At 40.6% G+C, this 22,384-nt stretch overlaps 1 protein-coding gene across 4 annotated transcripts; it reads left to right on the plus strand.

Moving 5' to 3' along the window:
• The first annotated feature begins 253 nt into the window (after nucleotides 1-253).
• HEBP2 (heme binding protein 2) lies at nucleotides 254-15,660 on the plus strand. Of its 4 annotated transcripts, none has more exons than XM_083176603.1 (5): nucleotides 254-381; nucleotides 5,608-5,688; nucleotides 8,671-8,809; nucleotides 10,592-10,772; nucleotides 13,732-15,660. In XM_083176603.1, the coding sequence occupies exons 1-5, from the start codon at nucleotides 256-258 to the stop codon at nucleotides 13,907-13,909; spliced, it is 705 nt and encodes a 234-aa protein (XP_083032729.1). In that variant the 5' UTR covers nucleotides 254-255; the 3' UTR covers nucleotides 13,910-15,660. The 4 variants fall into 4 exon arrangements, with proteins under 4 accessions (XP_083032729.1, XP_083032731.1, XP_083032730.1 ...); XM_083176605.1 differs by having other exon boundaries at nucleotides 259-386; XM_083176604.1 differs by having other exon boundaries at nucleotides 270-377; nucleotides 5,605-5,688.
• Nucleotides 15,661-22,384: the final 6,724 nt, after the last annotated feature.

Genomic DNA, 22,384 nt, shown 5'->3' on the forward strand with positions numbered 1-22,384 from the left:
ATACAAGAAGATGTTATGCTAACTTTTAGGTTTACAATTTGATTGATTTTAATAAAACTTTTCCTGTTTCCCATCATTTCCGTACTCCATGTAGTTCTAGTTCTGTATCGCTGAGACAGACATTCTGTATACACAACATAAAGCATTGTGTTTACGTCCGCCCTCTGCTGTAGAAATGCCTGTTATAAAAGCAGCACTGCCCAGCAGCCAGTGTGGAGTGGGAGAGGCATGTCAGAGGCATATACTGTAGTCTAGATGATGTTACAAAACCAATCCTTACTTAACCAGGGACAGCAGCACTGCACATGTCAGACACAGACGATTCCAGTATACAGTATACACAGTAAGGAGAGCAACAGCAGCATCTGCACAAAGCCTAGGGTGAGGTTCGTATGTAGTATTGTATGTGTCTTCTCCAGCATAGAAGTTGCTTTTCCTGTGTGTTGCTATCATTCCATTATATTACTAGAAATGCAGCTTTGTGTTATACTGTAGGTTATTTTTAGTCCTACATTTGCATGTGGCATATGATTATCCAAATCAGTTATACAAGCTATATAATTGTTGGTGGCTAAAAAGTCAGAATTACTGTAAGATCATACATTTTTACAATGCTCAATAACTCTATTTTAATTGCTCCAACACCTTTTGCAAATACATTGAGCTACATCAAGCCCATAGACATAATATGATTAAGGAATCATATCTTTCTTCAAAGACCAGAAATGAAAACTTTGTTTTCAAGAGATCTGTATATTGTTGATGTTTTTCTATCATGGAATGATAGGAACACAAGCCATTATTCTCTAAATAAAGAGAATTCAATTACAGGTAAAGGGAAGAAATGACCATTGCTGCAGCGTTTAAACACCACCAACAAGCAACCTATCGTGCACCCCTCATCTGTCGGTCAGGTTCTCACAAAAATACTGCTGTATGGGGTAACAAACATGAGATGCTGTTGCCATACAGTGTGGCTGCTGTGCTGAATTGGCCAGGTGAGCTCATTCACCAGCAATTGAATCTCCCCTTGGTTCTTGCAATCCCTGGTGAAAAAGGTCCAGTGAAAACTTAAGGTACATACATACCGGCCCTTATTCTGTTTAACTCGCTCGGGCGCGAATTCGTACCCTTGCAAGTCAACCAGAACCCAGCCTGCGAATGATGGTACGCCCGCCCCCTTTCGCCCGGCATGCAAATGGATGTTTTACATAAACATCCATTCACATGCCAGTGGGAGCCTCCCCCATCTTTCGATGGTTGCTGACCATTGAATGATGGTGAAGGCGCACGCATATGTAAGGGTGGTCCAGACTCGTACATATGCGTGAGATCCAGTCATGTCAGCCCCCCCCCCATTTGTGTCATGAATACATTAGCATGTGTACAGCCAGTGTTTTCATGGGAACGCCCATGAAACGCTGGGCATTCACATATGCTAATGGCCCAGGCCGGCCCCCCACGCCCCTCTCCACCCCCTGCTTGAAAGGCAGGGAGCGTGCACTCGGCGAACAGATTTTGCACCGAGTGTATACACATGCGCAGAAATGCTGCTGTGCATGCGCAAAACATCGGTCCCCCATGCAAAATCGTGCCTGACCGAATCAACTTGAATAAGGGCCACTTAGCGATATCCACTGCCGTCGATTATCGGTCGCATCAGGGACCTGGCATCAGCAAGTGCATACACACTTGCCGATCTGGCACATGATAATTGATGGCAGGAGTGGCAGTGGGGACCATGCTGCAGACCCACGGGAGCACATACTGGCCATTGGGTGCAGCATACACATTGGCGGTAAATTGAACGATATTGCTCATGTTATTGCACAGTGTGTAAGGGGTTTTACTCAATGATACACACTAAATGCTTATTTCATATACAACACACTGTAATGCCTATTACATATTATGCCACTCACAGTTATGCTGCTGACACTATTTTATGTCCAGCACACAAAAATGGCCTTTACAGTAGGGCTTCTAATTACTTGCTACCATGGGTTTCATGGCAAAAGATGCAGCTTTTGGCATCTTCTCCTGGTGGCACTAGCGTTTCCGGCACTAGCGAGTAGCGCTTTAACGCAGTTATATAATTATACATTTTGCGCCCACCACCATTGCATTTTAGTGTCTCCTGTAGTCCCACTTACACATGTAATGCCCCCGGAGGTGCCACTTACACACATACTACCCCCACTATTACCATTTCCACACATAGGGCCTTATTCGAGTTCACTCTTTCAGACAAAATCCTTCTTAGATGGACAAAACCATGTGCACTGCAGGGGGGCAGATGTAACTTTTGCAGATCTAATTAGATTTGGGTGGGGTTTTACTGCAAAGTGAGATCTATATTGCAGTGTTAAAATAAAGCAACCAGTATTTACCCTGCAAAGAATCACCAAAAAATCACCAAATCTATTTCTATCTGCACATGTTACATCTACCCCCCTGCAGTGCACATGGTTTTGTCCATCTAAGAAGGATTTTGTCAGAAAGAGTGAACTCGAATAAGGCCCATAGTGCCCCCTGTAATGCCACTTATACACATAATGCCCCCGGTATTGCCACTTCCCCATATCATGCCCTTGCAGTGCCACTTACACACATAATGCTCCCTAAAGTGCAGCCTATACACATAATTCCCCCGAAAGTGTCGCTTACCTATATGCTCGTTGCCAGGAGTTACATGCTCATTGCCAGGGGTTGCTTGCTCCTTGCCAGGAGTTACTTGCTCCTTGCCAGAGAGTTAAATGCTCATTGCCTGTTGTCATGGGGGGTATATCTGCTCCATTCCTAGTGCATGCTCATAGCTAGGGGGCTGGAGCAGGAGGACCTCTAATATATGTCTCCTCTAAGGCAGTGGCCATCTTTTGAGGCGTGCAGAGTCTCTGTCTATATAGCGACAGAGATTCTGTGCACCTGCAACGCCGTTTCCCCCCACCCACTTGTCCTGGCTTCCAGCTCCTGTCTTCACTCGCAGTGGAGGATGTATGAGAGGGGGTCAGCCTCTGGAAGCTGGCTGCACCCCAAAGCATGGGCCCATACCACCACATTTTTCTGGTGGGTTTTTTATGATCTGACACTGTTTAAGGATATCCATGAGTACATGAGTACATGTGACTGAATTAGTACCTCAGACAATCTGATTTAACCACCTGCACTCCATCATGGATAGCCTTAAAACCTGGATTATAATGACAGAGATTGCCATGGGGATGGAACATATGTCATCTCACAGCTGCAGGCCTGTAATTATATCACACACTCACTAGAGATATATAGAATCTTGAGAGAAGAGATGTTTAAATGGCACCATTTGATCCTTAACCCTTTGAGTGCCAAGTGAATTTTTCAAAATAATTATGAAAATTGCCAAGCACACATTTTTGTTTATCATTATGACCTATAATGTTTTACTTATATAGGAAATATGGGGAGAAATGTAATAGGGTAAGAGAATTAGTGAGAGATTTGGTAAGAAATCTCCAGTTTTTTATAAAAACTGCAATCATTTACACTGCAAAACCAGTTTGATTTTGCAGTGTAAATGATTGTCGCTTTAAAAAAAACTGGATATTTCTTTCCAAATCTCACACTTTCTGATTCTCTCATCCTATTACATTTCACCCATAATCTTTTTTTACACAAAAATTTGATATGAATTTATATAACCAATGTAAGCAACGCTGGTATTTATAGCACATATTTTGAACATCTCTCACAAATGTTGGCACTCAAAGGGTAAAGCATCTTGTCAAATTGGAAAGTCAAACAGGTTCATCTATGTTTAAACTTGTTTGAAAATGTTTGAGTCTGTTAGATAGTGGACGAGCAGGTTGGCACTTATTAACCAGTGCAAGCATGTGTCAGTTACATTTCGCTAGATTTTGGAGGATTTTTTTTTTTTTTTTTACTATTAACACTGAATTTCAAACATTGTAGTATTTGCAGTTTTTGTTTTTAATAGAAAATGTAATTACTTTTTTAATATTTAACCATAATAAGTGTTTAAATAAAAAGGATAAAAAGCGATTTTAATGCAAACTGTGATAGACAAAGCTTGAAGCAAATATATATGTGTAAAAGTAAAGGCAAACCATGAGGAGTCTGACGCATTCGAATAAGAAATCTGGTGGCATGAGATCCTGCCGCCCGGAAGCCTGACGGCACCCCAGCAGGCCGTTGGTGGAGAATCACATGCGAAGGAAGCAGGCGATACCTCGCAGAAGTGTATAAGAACCTTTACTTTGTGTATTTGGTACTTGTGAGTTATCCGGGCTGCCGATTTCTAAATCGGGTCGGATCGGGCACATCGCATCGCATCGCATGCGACCATCGGATGCGATGCGATGCGATGCGATGACCCGATTTTTCCATAGGAATCAATGTTAAAATGGACTGAGTCCATTTTAACATGGAATTCAATGGGAAAAAGGGGTCCTTTTCATACCCCTACTATCCAAGTGGGCATGGAGTTGGATATAAACCTGTGGCGAGCGTAGCGAGCCACCGAGCCCGAAGCGTGGCGAGCGTAGCGAGCCCCGCGAGGGGACACAGAATACCGTCCCCTCGCGAGGCTCGCTTCGCTCGCCACGCTTCGGGCTCGGTGGCTCGCTACGCTCACCACAGGTTTATATCCAACTCCATGCCCACTTGGATAGTAGGGGTATGAAAAGGACCCCTTTTTCCCATTGAATTCCATGTTAAAATGGACTCAGTCCATTTTAACATTGATTCCTATGGAAAAATCGGGTCATCGCATCGCATCGCATCTGATTGTATGCCTTAACTTAAGGCATACAATCAAAAAATCGGCAGCCCAGATAACTCACAAGTACCGTGTATTTCCTCCTACAGTAATTTTGAGGGGACAACTGCTACAGAGTGTCCGTATGTGTGTGTCATAATTGCTGCACAAAACAGCAGCTTACTATTGTGAGCATTAAAATATGACAAATATTATTTGTAAATGAATTACAGTAGTGGTGCTGATCCCACCATAATGTTGTAAAATGTTGCCGCAACATACAGTAGGAAAACCTTATTAGATACAGGTACACCAAAATGTCAACATTGACCAATAAACTTTTCATATATCCATGTGGACTCCGATTGGGAGGGTACACGCTACACTCATTGGGTGTCCATGTTGACAGGTGTCGACATTTACGGCAATCAGCTTTAAAAAATTTGACATTGTGCTTTGTGGACTTTTTGTCAGTCCACTTTATGGTGTCGACCTAGAGTCGATAGACCTTTTTATCCATGGCTAAATAATATTGGAGCTCATTCAGGTAATGTTTATAAATGCTAAAGATGATTATTTCATACTGTGGTACTAACCTTATATGCTTATCTTACAGATTAGTAAAAACACAGTAAAACCATTGTCCTCCATAAGGTTAGATACTGAATTTACTATTCTGCTTTATTTGTCTTCACCCATTGTAGCTTGTTATATTCCATAGGATACATCATGTAAATGTATCTAATTCTAGCAAAGAATGTGTGCAACACAATCAAGAATGACAGAAAATTTATAATTTGATAAATATCTCCCTATGTAGTTTTTTCAATCATTTATTCATTCATTTTTTTTAGTGCAAAATGCTGAAGACCGTGAAACAAGCTTTGTTTTCAACTGGACTGCAGAACCCAAAATGGAAAGCTATGGAAACTCAGGTGCAGTACATTATTATTATTATTATTATTATTATTATTATTATTATTTTAATCCTTTCAAGCAGTAAACGTGGTTTCTTAGTTCAGGATAAAAGTTAAAATGAAATGATAAAGTAAAACTAATGTCCATTTACGCTTACTTCGTTACTATTATTTCCCTCACTTAAACAAGAATTTTGTTGCATTTAATTGTCGGGACCCACAGGTTTTCAAGCTTCAGTCTTCAAGTACCACAAACAGATTATGCTTTCTGTATTTCAAACAGGTAGAATACTGTAATTATTGACCAATACTGTAAGCAGTGATCCTGCAAAGTAGATTAACTCGCCTATCTACATAATTATAATTGAACAGTGTGTGTGTGTGTGGGCGTGTGTGTGTGTGTGTGTGTGTGTGTGTGTGTGTGTTAGACTGTGTATGGATGTTCCACAATAACTCTTGAACGCTTTTACTAATCGTCTTCAAAATTTGCACACTTCCTTATTATCTTAAGAGACGATCTAAGTTTGAAGATGGGTTTAATCGGACGAGTCCTTATGGGTGCTGTCATAAGGGTCCATGCTATTTATGTTGTTTCATGCATTGTGATATGTTGCTTAAGTGGACCCTTAAAGGCCTATAACATGGGTCTTCAAACTGTGGCCCTTCAGATGTTGTGAAACTACAAATCCCAGCATGCCTTGCCACAGTTTTAACACTCCCTTATAGAAAAACAGTGGCAAGGCATGCTGGGATTTGTAGTTTCACAACATCTGGAGGGCCGCAGTTTGAAGACCCATGGCCTTTAAGGTTCCAATAAAGGAAAAATATTTTGATGTTACAAAACTTTTGACAAACTGGGCAGTGAGGTCTGGCAGTCAGACTGCTCCAATCATATATAATAAAAGGCTAATGCTGCTCCTCATCTTGCTGGGGAGAATACAAGTGGCACCTGAGGGAATATTTCAAGTGTTGATCCGTTCAGGTACGCATAGCCGCCTGTGCTGACATTACTCTTATGTTGTTCCATCATTTTGACCGGCAGGTAACATCATTATATGATTGTCTCAAACCTTTAACAAATATTGCTACAATTTTCTAGTTGGAATCTCCTGCAGTAACTGTGGTCCTAGTTTCATGGAACTGATGCAGTTAAAAATAATAAACAAAGTTTAAATATGTCCATCTTCTCCATTTTCAAAAACCTCAACCCGCCCCAGTAAACAGTATATAATAGTTTACATACACTGACACCTCAGATCCTATTACATTAACCCCCCTGGACTTTGAATTTACCATGGTAGAACATTCACCTTTATGTTGTTCAACCTTGCCAGTGTTGTTTTGACCTTGTGCTTGGGGTCTGAAAGCTGAATGTTTTCTCCAGCTTTAGTTATCTTGCAGTCTATTGAATGTTATCTTGCAGTAGCTCCCTGTATTTTGCGCCATCCATTGGTTCTTCAATCAACAAGAAGAACAGTCTTTGCTGATAGACTGCATTGGAACAACATGGTGCTACAGTACTACTCCATACTTCACTGTTGGGATAGTGTTTGCTGAATTCGGCAGCGTAATGCTTGTGCCTCTGATAGCATTGTGAATTGGGTCCAAAAGCCTCCTGACCATAAAACTTCCTCCCACATTTTAAACGGTCAATGTTTTCTTGTAAAACCCAAACATGCTTTATTGCATTTTTTTCAGTAATTCACACCATTCAACTTTGTGTGGTCCAGGGTCGGGACTCCAGTGTGTGGTCCCACTGTGTGCTGCCGAAAAGGGGGTGGGGGTGGCTTTACTGGAATGTCCATGAATGTGAAGCCATACCCCTGTTTTGTTACTGTTGGCGGCATGGCCAGTGCTTTAAGAGCTGCTGATCATGCCCCATGTCCTTTTGTCTGTGAATAGATGCTGTGCACAGCATCTATTCCCCGCTGCTCTGCAGGCAGGGGGGAGTCCCAAGTGCCAGGGCCACCATCAAGGGGGTACTGTGGGCACAGGTGTCCCAGACCCAGCCACTGTGACAGAGAGGGAAGGTCCTGGGCCACTCATTCTGCCCACCGCACCCCCCGCAGTCATGCTCAGTCAATCCTACCCTGAGCTGCCCCCCGCTGAAGCCCACTGCTCCTGGAGTGCTTCTAAAGCACAGGCTTCTCCTTCATCTCTGGATGCTGGCGGCCATTTAAAATTCATCACCCTCGGGTGAGCCAATTAGAGCTTGCACACTCGCAGCCGTTTTGATTGGCTGCTGGGCTGTGACCTCCGATTGTCTCACAAGTTGGTATCATAAAAAAGTGTTTTTCCATATACACAAAAATCACCAGTAAGTGGTTGCACTACTTTCATGTTCAATTGTTCAACCCTTAAACCTATCCTCAATGGTTTAGAAAATATAACCCCTGATGAAGTCATTTATGATGAAACGCGTCGGGTACCATTATATCCTGGATGAACTGAATTATGGAATCCTTGTCTGACAAATAAATTTTATATCTTTTAAAATTGTTTGGTCTACCCTTGAATTGTCTAATAAGGTGGTGGACTATATCTTTTCTCTCTCTCTCTCTCTCTCTCTCTCTCTCTCTCTCTCTCTCTCTCTCTCTCTCTATATATATATATATATATATATATATAAAATCAGTGCTTAAATTAGCGATGTTTTTATCCATAAAATCTGTCTTTTTTAAATGAATCACGTACAATGAAAGCTAATTGTTAGGGTAATATTTTCATATATGTAAACGTATAGCTTCCATGGCACATGGGGTTGAAAACTTATGCATTTTGCAAGTAGCATTTTATTAAATCTGTATACATTTGGAAATCATAAGTTTGAGGAAATTTACTGTACTTTAAGATTGTACTGGACATTAATAAATATAAATTATAAAGTTGATCTTCAAAATCACCAAGAATAAGCAACAGTGCCACAATATAGAATTTTATTATACATGACCATAAGATTAAAACTGTTTAACACTTACAATGTATTGTTGCTCCCCATAGTCTTCAGAGTATGAAACGCGACAATATGAACCTGCAAAGTGGGTGAGCACTGAGGTGAAGACCGTGAAAGACTGGGACAGCGCGGTCAGTACTGGCTTCATGCGTCTATTCAACTATATTCAGGGAAAAAATGCAAACAGTAAGTTGTTCAAAGGAAATGTTACCACATCTGTGCCGTTCAGTAAACATTAACGTATGTAACATTCTGCATGGAAGCTATAATACTTACCTTTGTCAGCTATACCATAGCCTGTGGGGTGACTTACATAATGACTTATATTATAATGCTTTGACATATACATTTTTGATAAGAGGCCTAACATTACTGAATTCATTACTTTTTTTTTACCTTGCACAGCATCTTCCTGGGCTGAATAGCACTCAGTCATACATGTACTTATGTGTAGCGTTATCAGAAACAGTATCATTCTGCAAGATCATCCAAACATTTATAAATATAGTAGTGCATATACAGTATATTTACTACATAATATATAAGGAGTATATTTAGCATTTCTGGATAACTTTCTTGGTTCAAAGAAATGGTTTCTTTAAGCACATGACTAGGGGCTGGCAACTTTTAGCCTGGGGGCCAAGTCCAGAGCACTGGCCCATAAGTAACAGCGCATCATTGATTCCTTAGTGCAGGAGGCTGGCGGCCATGTTCCTGAAGCCACGGCCATGTTCTTAAAGCCGCGGTTGGTGCCGCGGCTTTAAGAACCTGGCCATGGCCTCAGAAGGAGAGGTGGACAATACTCACTGGCCACCAAGCAGCCCACAGAATGAATTGATAAAGCGGCCTAGGGGGCGCAATGCACCCTGCTCCCTGGCCGAGCCCACCACTCCACATGCCGGATGCAGAAATGTTATTAGTTACTATAACCAGGATATGCTGCTAAGTAACATATGTAGATATGCATCATACAGTCCCCCTTACATCCCTACACCAAAACTACCAGAGCCAGTCACAGGAGCAGCAGAGACATGCAGCATGTCTCTGACCGCAGGGAGCACAGGAACTGGGGACTCTGAGAGTGGCAATAGGATTCTGGTAGCCGCTGCACAGACTGCGAGGAGGTTGGAGCCCTCCTCAGTACCCGCTGTTTGTGGCTGCCTGATCAAGAGAATGGCGGCAACCACTATGACTTGCAAAGGAACAATGGGCCTTCCAGTCGCATCGACTGCACTTATGTAGTTATGCCACTGTTACAAACCCACTTTTAAAGTGTGCAAAACAACTGCAGAAAAAATTAAGCAAATTAAGAAGAGTGTACTAAGTGATAATATAAAGAAATTGGTGTAAACTGTATTAGAAACAGCGTTTTTCAATAATAAATTATAAACTGACTGGTAGTAGTGTTTTATTTTTGTCTACAATAGATGTTCCCTGACAAGATAAAAAAAAATACACTTTTTAAATACTTATCTATGCCCGACTTCCTCAGTACATATGTGTGGTATCTACATAAGGGTTTTCAACACACTTCCCAGAATGCAATGCACTCTGATAACCAACTGCATTGGCATTTGTCCAGTGTGATTGGTAAATGTGGTCTGTCTGATATACAGCACACATACTTTTTTTCTGTTACCAAATATTTAAATACTGATAAGCAAACCACAAAAAGACAGATCCTACAAGTGGTGTTTCAGTAATAATCTGTTTCATATAGAATTTATTTTTAGTGTAGTGGCTGAGGAGGATGATTTCTATTTTACTTCACTAGAGCGTGAGACCATATTGCATTCGATAATCAAGTGTTAGCATACAAACACAAATTGATGATGTGAATGTGAATATAAGAAAATATAATGCTTTTTTCTAGAAATGTATACCTTTACTTGCACTTGCTCTTATATTGGATTTCAGTATTTTGCTGAATATTGTGATACTTACTGTCATTGAATATGTTTTATGCAGATGTTAAGGTTGAAATGACTGCACCAGTGACAACTTACGTGGAGCCTGGGGCAGGGCCAGCCTGTGAATCCACAATCACCATTTCATTTTACATTCCATCTGAACACCAGGATAATCCCCCCCAACCTTCTGAAAGCAACGTATTTGTTACAGAAAGACCAGCAACAACTGTTTACGTCAGGTAGCTTGTCTCACTTTCTTCAGCATATTTTGTGCATGTCTAGTGGATCTGTGTTTGCACAAAGAGAACAGTCATTTTTAGGTGGTACCTACACCTGGGACATGGACATTGATGACATATTCAAATATCATTATTTTTTGTATAAAATTAAATATATATTTTATACACTCTACTCGGGTGCAGAGAGGACACAGTGGAGATGTCACGTGCATGGGGTGCTTCAGCCACAACCATTGATGCAGACAGTAATTAATACTGCAAATAGTTTAACAATACTATTGAACATATCCCTCACAGAATGGCCGCCTCCTCAGAGGAGTCAGATTTTAATGATGCTAAAGAAGCAGACAAGCCATTTTGGGAGGGCCATATAATAGTAGCTCAGAGATGGGGGCAGGCAGACCTCTGATGTGCCTTGTATACAGACCTGCAAGTGCAGCAGGTGGGGAATAGGAACCCCCTAACAACAAGGAGGTACTGTGGCAGGCGAACCCCCTGCCAATTAACAGGTACTGTAGTGGCAGCAGCAGCCCCCTGACAATGAGCATAATATGGTTTCAAGCACACAGGCAGAAGAGACTGCTGCTGACAGGACATGGCTTGTTAGCATTCAATCCCCCCACCCCCTTCTGTGACAGTGGTATTTGAAAGATAAACATAACTGGCATAAGGGCTCTATTTTATTATACATTTCTCATCAATAATGACAATTTGCATACTGGGCTGCAGTATTAATGGGCTCGATTTAGCAATAATACTAGCAGAATATTTAGTTTAGTATCTTTATGTTTCACCATGTGTCCGCAGAGACAGCATACTTCCACATGAGGGTCATGTGAAAGATCCATTACAGGATTTAGAACAGCAGCAGGGCTAGGGAGATCCATTCCGGGGTTTTCCTAGGATGTATTGTAAATCACTGGCTGATTAGCAACACCTGTTGCTTCCTTTTATATGTGTGTTCAGAGCAGAAGGCCGGAGTTCTCAATGGCATTTAGTGCCTGCATAAAAGGCTTGCGGGGGTCCGGGGAATAAGAAATGCCAATCTGTTATCCTGGAATGCTGTCTATCTGCTGAGACTAAAGAACCAGACTTTGGGTGGCATTTAATAGGATGTGATTTTTAGTAAGGTCCTGAAATTGCACAATATGGCATTTTCCAAAATTGTGAATTTTTAAAAAAAAAATTAACTTTTCAATGGGATGCAAATTTTGCAGGTGAAAAGTGCAATATGATGTGATATGGTGCGATTTTTAGTCATGAAAATGTGCAAATTTTAGTCATAAAATGTAGACATGAAAGTGTGCGGTATTTAGTAAAATAAAAAAAAAACACGTAGGGTCCCCCCTCCTGAGCATAACCGGCCCGGGCTCATCGAGCCGGACCTGGTTCCAAAAATACGGGGGACAGACCAGTTTGATCTGTGCATGGTTCTGCCTAAAAAAATGTGTAATAGTTAAAATAAAAAAACATGGCGTGGGGTCCCCCCTCCTGAGCATAACCAGTCCTGGGCTCTTTGTACGGTAATGGTTCCAAAAATATGGGGGGGGGGGGGATTTTTGGAACCAGCACTGGGCTCCAACAGTCTGCAGTGTCATGCCACAGCCATGGGACATAGTTTACATAAGGTCCGGCCGTGCCATGCTCACAGTGACTGGTCAGCCTTGGATGGGGGAACCTGGGCCAGGCTTTACCCGTCCAGGGCTGAAGCCCAGGGATGTCCCCGGCATCCCTAGCCAGTGGACGCTGGACTGAAATGTGTAAAATTAAATACAAAAAAACACATTGCTTTTTACAGTCCCAGTATGCGGGGCATTAATGGTCCCAGTTGGACTTGTAGTTCACTTGTAAAAAGTATGTTCAAATAAAAACACACACAGAGAAAATATAACTTTAATACATACACTCATTTTACACCAGCATACATACCATTCCTATTAAGTTGGTGATTTTGGAAAAACTTGCAAATTCTGACATTTTTTTGACTAAAATTCGCAACAGGCAAGATATACATGACTTACTTGTCTGATGAAGCACTGTCTCCTCCTCTTCACTGGCTACAACTGAGTTGCCAATAGCCAACTGCGGCGAACAAAGGATTGGTGCTGTTTGTGATGGCAGCCGGCACGTGTTCACTGTGATTTATCCTTAGCCTGGAAAGCTGTACTGAAGCCAGAAAGGCCTTATAAGGGTGCCTTAAGCAGAACTGTCACAAACAGCAGTAAAGCAAGATTACCACTGTTTGCTAAATACTGCCTGCAGTATGTGGTTAAATTCTCAGATGTCAGGATGTTGGCAGTCAGGATAGCAATGCTGACAATCCTGACTCTTGGCCAGAAGACCGTAGCCGGAATCCCAACATTGATGAAGATGCTCACACTGGTATACCGACTACTGGCATCCCGAATTTAAGTATGTGATGTGGGTTAGTGGTAGGCGGAGGGCTTAGGTTTAGGCACTAACGGGGACCCTAGGGTTAGGCTGTGGGGGGGGGGGGGTGGAGAAGGTAAAGGTTAGGCTGCAAGGAGGGAGGAACAAAGCACTTATAGGGTTAGTTAGAATAGAATTGTTGGTTTGTTTAGGCTGTGGGCTAGGTAGGTTAGGTTTAGGCACAAGTAGGAAGGGTTAATTTTAGGCTGAAGGTAAGTGTATGTACCGGACCCCTGTTGGGACTCCCTCTATCAGGATACCGAGGTTGTCATTCTGTATCCCATCTGCCAGTCATATTTATTCCCTACACGTGTGTCATATCCCCTTTAGTAAACGTGCATGGGAGAGATATGTGCATTATTACACCAACAGGGGCAGATGTCTTTGGGATAGTAAATACTGTATATGTTATTTAATGTCCTTATAGCCAAGGAACCTGAGCAGGTACAGTACATTATTGGAGAATCACCATAAGCTCATTATTAATCGACACAGACCTAATATTTGCATATCTTTAATTTCTTTAAAGGTCATTTGGAGGGTACACTAATGGTGCAAAGAATCTAGAACACATCTCGCAGTTATCAGAACTCTTGAAAAAGGATGGAAAAGTGTTTGATGAAAATGTCTACTACACCGCAGGCTATGACAGTCCATTTAAGCCAATAAACCGACATAACGAGGTGTGGCTGATAGCAACACAGTGAAACCTCCTGAAGCTCTGTAGTGCGCGCCTTGTAGTCCTTATTGGGGCATGACTAAAGATTTGAAAGAAATGTTTGCCTAAATGTTTCTGTAGGTATTTGTTCCATTGTACTGAATGTTAGTGTCAAACAAGGTTTTTCAACATTATGGATGCAGAAAAAAAACTAAATAGTAGTCAGTCTTTAAAAAAATACAATAAGCAATAACATTCTGAGATCACACTACATTGCCATCTGCCCAGTGTGGACCTTTTACACTGTATAGTGAATATCGCCTTAAATCAGTTAGTCAATAGATATGGTTGACATAGGTAGGTTGGCAGTAGGTCAACAGGTACAAATGGTTGACAGAGCTTAAGGCCGAACATTTCAAAATGTTGACATGGTGAAATACCAACATGGCAGTAGTCAACACAGAAAAATGGTTAACTCATGTTTGTTTGTTTTTGCCATATATTGTAAATTTCATGTTTTGTGACCACCATCAGTAGAAATATAGACCCACGCTGTTGGCAAGATGGCTCGCTCTGCTACTGCTGCGCTCATCACAGGTTACTAATCCCAACTGTAGTCCACATGGATCAGTGGTAGCCAACTCCAGTCCTCGAGAGCTACCAACAGTTCACATTTTCCAGAAAATCTAGCTGCTGCACAGGTGCACTCATTACTAGCTGACACATTTTCAAAGATCCACATGTGGAGCTGATTACTTCACTTGTGATTCTGTGAGGAGATCTGGAAAACATTAACTGTTGGTAGCTCTCGAGGACTGGAGTTGGCTACCCCAGACATAGATAGTAAATGAAAAAATGTGTAAAAAAAAAACTACTAAAACACTTGTCCACATTTGGGTCTATCATTGGGCCTTATTTTGGTTCATTCTTTCTGACAAAATCCTTCTTAGATGGACAAAACCATGTGCACTGCAGGGGGGGCAGATGTAACATGTGCAGAGAGAATTAGATTTGGGTGAGTAATTTTGTTTCTGTGCAGGGAAAATACTGACTGCTTTATTTTTACACTGCAATATAGATCTCACTTTAAAGTAAAACCCGACCCAAATCTAATTCTCTCTGCACATGTTACATCTGCCCCACCTGCAGTGCACATGGTTTTGCCCATCTAAGAAGGATTTTGTCAGAAAGAATGAACCAAAATAAGGCCCATTGTCATGTCAATCTTTTGAACCTGTCATCCTTTGTACCTGACGACCTTTTGTACTTGTTGACCTCTTTCATGTCAACCATATGGTGCCGACCTATTGACTGTCGATCTAGACAGTCTATTTGCCAGATGCACTAAGCTTTAAAAGTAATAAGATGGAGAGTGATAAACAGCCAGGCAATCAGCTCCTACCTGCTATGTCACAGGCTGTGTTTGAAAAATGCCAGGCAGGAGCTGATTGGCTGGCTGTTTATCACTCTCCATCTTATCACTTTTGAAGCTTAGTGCATCTGGCCCTATATCTTTTATCTATAACCTCCCTAAATTGGGATTGTTAACTATGATTGGGAGCAAACATTCTATTTACAGTGACCTTGTTACAAAATGGCCAAAGTAAAATCCATACTGGTCTTTTTTTGTTTGTTTATTATGTGTTTATATATGTGTGGGTTTTTATGTATTTTTAAATATGTGTTAGACAAACACACGCACACATAAAATAAATACATAACTGCATGCTTGCATTATTAAACGCTAAAGCCTCATAAACACTAAGCGATAATTTAAACAATATCGCTAATTTTGGTCCATCTGAGAGTTATCATTTATTTATAACATTGTCTAGTGTGTATGCTCAATGTCGTTAATGATGTGCTCTCCTGTGGGTTGTTAACAATGTCATCCGTCATATGTACATGCAACTGAATTTTGACTATATCATGTACAGAGCAGGGGCAGGATGATGTTGCTTAATAATATGATATAGTTAACAATATCATTCAGGATGAATGCACTATATTGTTTACCCATGAGACTCACGGAAATCATGGAGCAGCTTTGGTAATACAGTTAGTTTCTACTGGCAATAATAATCCCACACTGAAAGTTTTCTGTTAGTTTACCTCAAAGGCAGAGCAAGATTAGGCCACAGGGAAACTAATTTAAGGGGGTTCCTACCAATGAAAATGACAATACATATGCTGGTGGTGTTAATTAAAAGTATAATTTATAAATATTCCCAGCAGTACAAATGTGTCAAACACACTGTAGTGCCCCTGGTTCACATTATGCCACATAGCAATATTGATAATGTAGCTTTGAGTTAGGGGTCCCCAATGTAAATGGCCTTGGAATGATCAGCTAGCCACCCTGTTATTAATATGGCTCTGCTCAGAGGTAAGAAAAAGTAATAAAATACAGATATGCACTAAGAGCCTACCTGCTCTCAGTGATGTCGGCCACTGGCAATATTTTTGCAAAATATGTGTCTCTTATAATCAGCTGGTGAGTTGACAGAGGTCATAAATGTGCATCCTACTGTAATTTTTATGGATTTTTTAAATCAGATAATTCTGTGACCATCTACTATACTATACAGAATTCCAGGTTGATTTATAATATAACTAGTATAAAGCCAGTCAAAATTATGGCTTAGTCCTTATCTGCTCCTACCTCCAATCTCTGTCTTCACAGCTACCTCTCTTCATATCCAGATTTGAATGTGGGTGGGAGAGGGAAGGGAGGTAGGTAAAGAGGAGGGGTATTAGAGTATATCCGCACTGGTATTTATGAAGAGAGAATGTGGTAAATGATAGTATTGGTCTGTGAAAACTGACTATTGGCCTATAAGTTAGGATCAGTAGGTCCCAGAGCACTCAGACTGTATGTGTCTTATAGTGCCTCTATGTGGGACAGTCAGTGGTGCACCCCAGAGTAACAAATAGCAATTTTACAATGCCAAGAGAGGAGGAAAATAAATAAAACTGTGGGTGGGGGCACCCTTACATCACAGAGCAGGGTATATGTATTATGAATTTACATAAAATATGACTTTTATTAGGTATGCTTTAAAATGGGTAGGTTCTTGTAATGAGCTGTTTTAAAAAGCGCAGCAAAAATATATTGAGTAATAAGGAGACAATCACGGGTCAGAGAGAGAGATTAGTGTCCCAAAATGCTACCAGGGTGTGGGTATATATGCATGGGTTTTAAATCATAGGACCTTTTTAGTATAAAACCAGTTTGTCTCACCACGGCAGGTGTTGCTGCAGAGTAAATGATGCAGCAATTGTTTGCATATGAAGCAGTGTGGGGGCACAGGTGTATCACAAAAGCATATATATGATAATATAAGCGGCGCAGCTAGACATAAGTAAATCCACTGGTGTTAGCCAGTGGTTACCTGAGAGACCCAGCCGGCCTGTGAGTGCAATGCCGCGATGTGATCTGTCGCTGTGAAAAAGATGATTTTGGCCCGCCGCCTCCTGCTTCTGTCCCTGCCTGAAGTGTGCCGGTCACGTGAGTGCACCCCTGACGTACGTTTCGCCGCACCTTTTTCAGAGGGCAGTATTCAATGAAAAAGTTCTCCGTGCATGGAGAGCGTTTTATTTCGCTCTCCATGCACTCTCCGTGTTCCGGAGGGCTCTCTGCCACTCCTGCTCCCTCTATTCAATGTGGTTAAGACTCGCCGCCACTCACGGCGAGTCTTAACCCCTGCAGGGAGCAGGGAGCTTTCAGGGAGCCGGAAGCAGCCAGAGAGATTAAAGTCTCCCTGGCTGCTCCAGAGGACTGTGGAGGGGAGGGGGGCTCTCCAGGACCCAGGCTGCACCCCCCTATAGCCAGCGGGGGACCCAGTATTCACTGCACCGTTCGTGCATAGTTACGTTCGGGTGCAGTGAATATATGAATATCTAATGAGCGGCTCGAGCGCTCGGGCCCCCTGCTGGCTGCACTGTGTAAAAAAAAAAAAAAAAAAAAGTAAAAAAATATTTTTTTTAAAATTAAATATATATTCATGTGCTATAAGCACATGAATAAAAATAACATGCCCCTTTACAGGAAAAAAAACCTGTCAAAAATTTTTTGACACCAAAATTTAAAAAAAAAACCTTTACGTTCAAAAGTTCACATTCCAGCTCTCCATCAAAAGATGGAGAATTGCTACACGGAGAGAGACGGAGAAAATCACTTAAAAAGACGGAGAATATTTCACATTGAATAGGGTTGCTCGCTTTTGGAGAGCAAAATGCTCCGTCCAAGGCGAACAAAGCACAAATTCTCCACAAAACACGGAGAACTTTTCTCATTGAATACTGCCCACAGAGGAGGTGAACAAGCGCGGCGAAACGTACTTCAGGGGAATCCTATATATATATATATATATATATATATATATATATATATATATATATATATATACATACATGATTCACATTGGTCCATATAATATACAACTTTTCCTATTAAACACTTAAGAGATGATACCATAACTCACATATTATACGCAGCTGCCTTAGAACTCACTGTTTCTACAGATATTACCTAATGGAGTTTCTACATTTGTTAACATGCCTTGTGTATCATATGATTTTATAACTACATGTAGGGGCGAATGCATATAGACTGCCATTAAATAATTGTTTTGTACAACAGAATACATGTTGGCTATCTGGTAGGCAGTGGTGTATTAGTAAACTAAGGGGCTCGTGGATCACCTCTGAGCAGTAAGTGCCACACATCTATCTTACTTTGCATGGGCTACTAATCAGTCCCCCTCCTCTGAAGCGCCATCCTCCCAGCGATATTCAAGAAGATGGTACATCCTCACAAGAGAGGAAACGCTCGGGCACAGTCCCATAGTCTTAATTTTCACTTGCCATTTTCCCAAATATGTCACTGAGTAGATGGCACCAGGGAGGAGAAGGGACCCACTAGCTGGCACAAGTTAAGTATCATTTGGATGCAGGGTGAGCACCTATTATAAATACAGCGATGCAGGTTCACTAAGTAACATGATGTGCCACATCTGGTCCATATGCCACGTGTCACGTGTCTCAGTTTTTAAACAACTTTTTACCACTGGGGTCTATTTATTAATAGGGGTCGCAACCAATGGCATATTTAATTGTTTATTGCTGCCTCTGGCATTAATGCAAACGTGAATACCATGAGGTAAATTTAGTAAGATGGGAGTTCTATTGACAACGGGATGTTGCCCATAGCAACCAATCAGATTCTACTTCTTATGTATTTAACACCTTCTAGAAGATAATGATAGAATCTGATTGGTTGCTATGGGCAACATCTCATCTTCAATAGAACTCATAGCTTAGTAAATTTACACCCATGAGTAATTATCCATGCTTAACCTTCATGGTATACTCGGTATTCTGCACTGTTTCTCCCCACCCCCCCCCCCCCCCAGTTGTCAGCAAATTGTAAATGCAGGATTGTCATACACCTGCGTAAGTGCAAAAATCAACAAAATCCAACATTCTCATTGAGTCTTTAGGAACTACAATTAAGTACATTGTAGTTTTAATAGAGAGTGATAGACAGGAAGGGACTTTTTTCGGGAGGTAACAGGGAGTTGCAACAAAAGCAGACCTGTCAGTGCTATTTTCAGGGTGTGTACCTGCTTTCTGCTGCATCATGTACACTGAGAAACATGGCACCTGCGCCGTCATGCCACAGCCGGTCTGCATAGCCATAGACTCACTTGTGGAGTCAGTGTTTCTCATTATTGTGTCACTGCTGCTGTGTATATGTACGCCGTTGCTGAGGTCTTTGCGATGGCTCCGGTGGGTGGCTATATTTTTACAGCAGCAGCTTCACATGTAATGATTAGTAATTCTGTAGTCTGCAAAATTGCATGGGTGTGCATAGACATGGGTGTGCAAACATGAAGTAGGCCCTCAATGCAGAGCATCAGTTCAACTTCAGACACAGCTGAAGTGACAGAGAAAAGGCAGTGGCTGTATGGTTTCAGCTCCATTGTAATGTGAACAAAAGCCTTTCACCTTCCCAGAACACAAGACAGTGCTACAGAAGATTTTCCCAGTGAGGCCTTATTCATAAAATAAGAGTTCTGCTTGCGTACCTCAGCAGACAGGTTATACTGGCTGGGTAGATTTTTTATTTCTGTCTCTCCCATTTTGAGTACTGATACGATAGATGGTATTCTAGCTATGAGTATTTTGCAGGAACTAATAAGGAACTCTTATTAAATATGATATATATATAATATATATATGATTTATAGATATATCTATCTATCTATCTGATATATATAGATATATATATCTATATATATATATATAGATATATATATATATATATACTTGGGTGTTTGGCCGGCACTCCCAAAAGCAGGTCCAAATGTCTGCTGACCCGGTGCCTTCCAGTATGGACCCGTGGGTCCCAATGCAGGGGATCAAATGATCAGGCAGCACTCTCGGATTTGATGAAAAAACTTCAGTGAAAATTTATTGCTCCGACATGTTTCTGGCAGTGTATGCCCGTCCTCAGGGATCAGATCTGATCCCTGAGGACGGGCATACACTGCCCGAAACATGTCGGAGCAATAAATTTTCACTGAAGTTTTTTCATCAAATCCGAGAGTGCCGCCTGATCATTTGATCCCCTATATATATATATATATATATATATATATATATATATATATATATATATATATATATATATATATATATATATATATAAATATTTTTTGGCGTTTCTGAACCTAATTTGCCAGAAAAATAGCACTGCATACAATTGTAATTACTGTTACAAGTGGCAAATGGACTAACTACAGTAAAACAATATGTTATTTATAGTTATACATTATTTTATTTTATAGCGTGGTGTTTTTTAGCTATAACAATGTTGTCTTCTGAAAACTTTCTTTGGGTTGTTTTTATCATTTTTGTAATTGTGGAAATTTAAATACAGGTACAGGTTGAGTATCCCGTATCCAAAATGCTCGGGACTAGGAGAATTTTGGATAACGGATTATTCCGTATTTCGGAATATTTTAATATTTCAATGATGTATTTTGAAGTATCTTGCATGTATGCTGTATAAACACATAATATACACACAAATATATTTTATTACCACATAAAATACACACAAATATATTTTAATTGTTCAAAAAACAAGGTTTCAAAACGTGAAACAAAATGTGTGTACTATCTCAGCACTGAATTTGAATGCCAAGCAATCATTGTCTTGCACATATATAGTGCCAGTTACATATCATGTCCCCAGTGATGCTGTTACAAATGTCCCCAGTGAGTTTTTAGCAAAAAAAAAATTTTTTTTCACTTTCTGGAATGTCGGTATTTCGGAATAATTCGGATAACGGATACTCGGATACGGGATACTCGACCTGTATATCTTCTTTTTTTTATCCTGAAGTCGAAGCATAAACTTCAAGTGCTATATAATTCAAACTATTATTATTATTATTATTATTATTACTACTACTACACAATGCCGTGTTTGTATGTAGCCTTCTGGCATAAAATCTCTGGCACATTTATTAATGAACAATATGAATGATGCATTGCAAAGCCATTTAATTTGACTCGATTCACAGACTCTTTTATCTAGAAATCTTCTAATATTTTTTAACTACAATCTATTTACAAAATATTGCTTCATGCAAATGTATAAAATGGCTATCAGCATTGTACCTGGTAACGCTGCTGCTACATGAGCTGTCATGTGCTCTGTGTGCGTCTCTGGCAGATGACATCATCTACCAGAGCCACAGGAGCACCAATCAGCTCTTTGCAATGTTCTCCGGGTCAAATTACCCGAATAAGTACCATTTATACAGGCCCTAACCCCAGATAAGCCCCGTGTCTGACCCTGAGCATTTCCCGTGTCAGATTCCCGGGGAACAGGACACGTGTTATTTTTTTTTTTCAGCCCATTTTCGCCAGGCCCCTGGACTGGAGTGGCAATAACCCGGGTTGAGGTCCTGGTGTAAAAGGGGGTAATAGTCTGTAAAAGAAACCAGTTTTCTGTTAATAAATATTAGCACTTGTCTCTTTGAAAATCTGACACTTGCAATTGTTTATTTTTTTTATTTGTTTTTTAACGGTTTTGTATATTGTACATTAATATTTGTAATGCCGCTGTACTAAATAGATTAATACATTTATTAAGCTATTTATACTGTGTATCAGTCTAATAAACTACCTTATTGTACTACTATTAATGTGTAATCTGTAAAGAATTTTCAGTGGAAGCTAAGGGGATTATTCAGACCTGCTAAATTGAGGAGCCCTGCGATAGGCTTTCCGATGCTCCGCCAGTGTTAATTTCATTAGGGGTTTTTCAATTTAGTTTTAGTCTTACTCGCTTTCCAAAAGTTTTACGAAATTAAATGTCACATTTTAGTCACATTTTTTAAATTTGTCTTTTTTTTTTGGCGAGAAGGGCAGTCCTCTCTCTAAAAATGTACCTCGCCCTATTCAGTGCTCCTGTTTTGCCAAAAATAAAGAGAGCTTTGCCACGTTCGCT

The sequence above is a fragment of the Crinia signifera genome, chromosome 3 (genome assembly GCF_055691185.1).
Source record: "Crinia signifera chromosome 3, ASM5569118v1, whole genome shotgun sequence".
NCBI classification, from domain to species: domain Eukaryota; kingdom Metazoa; phylum Chordata; class Amphibia; order Anura; family Myobatrachidae; genus Crinia; species Crinia signifera.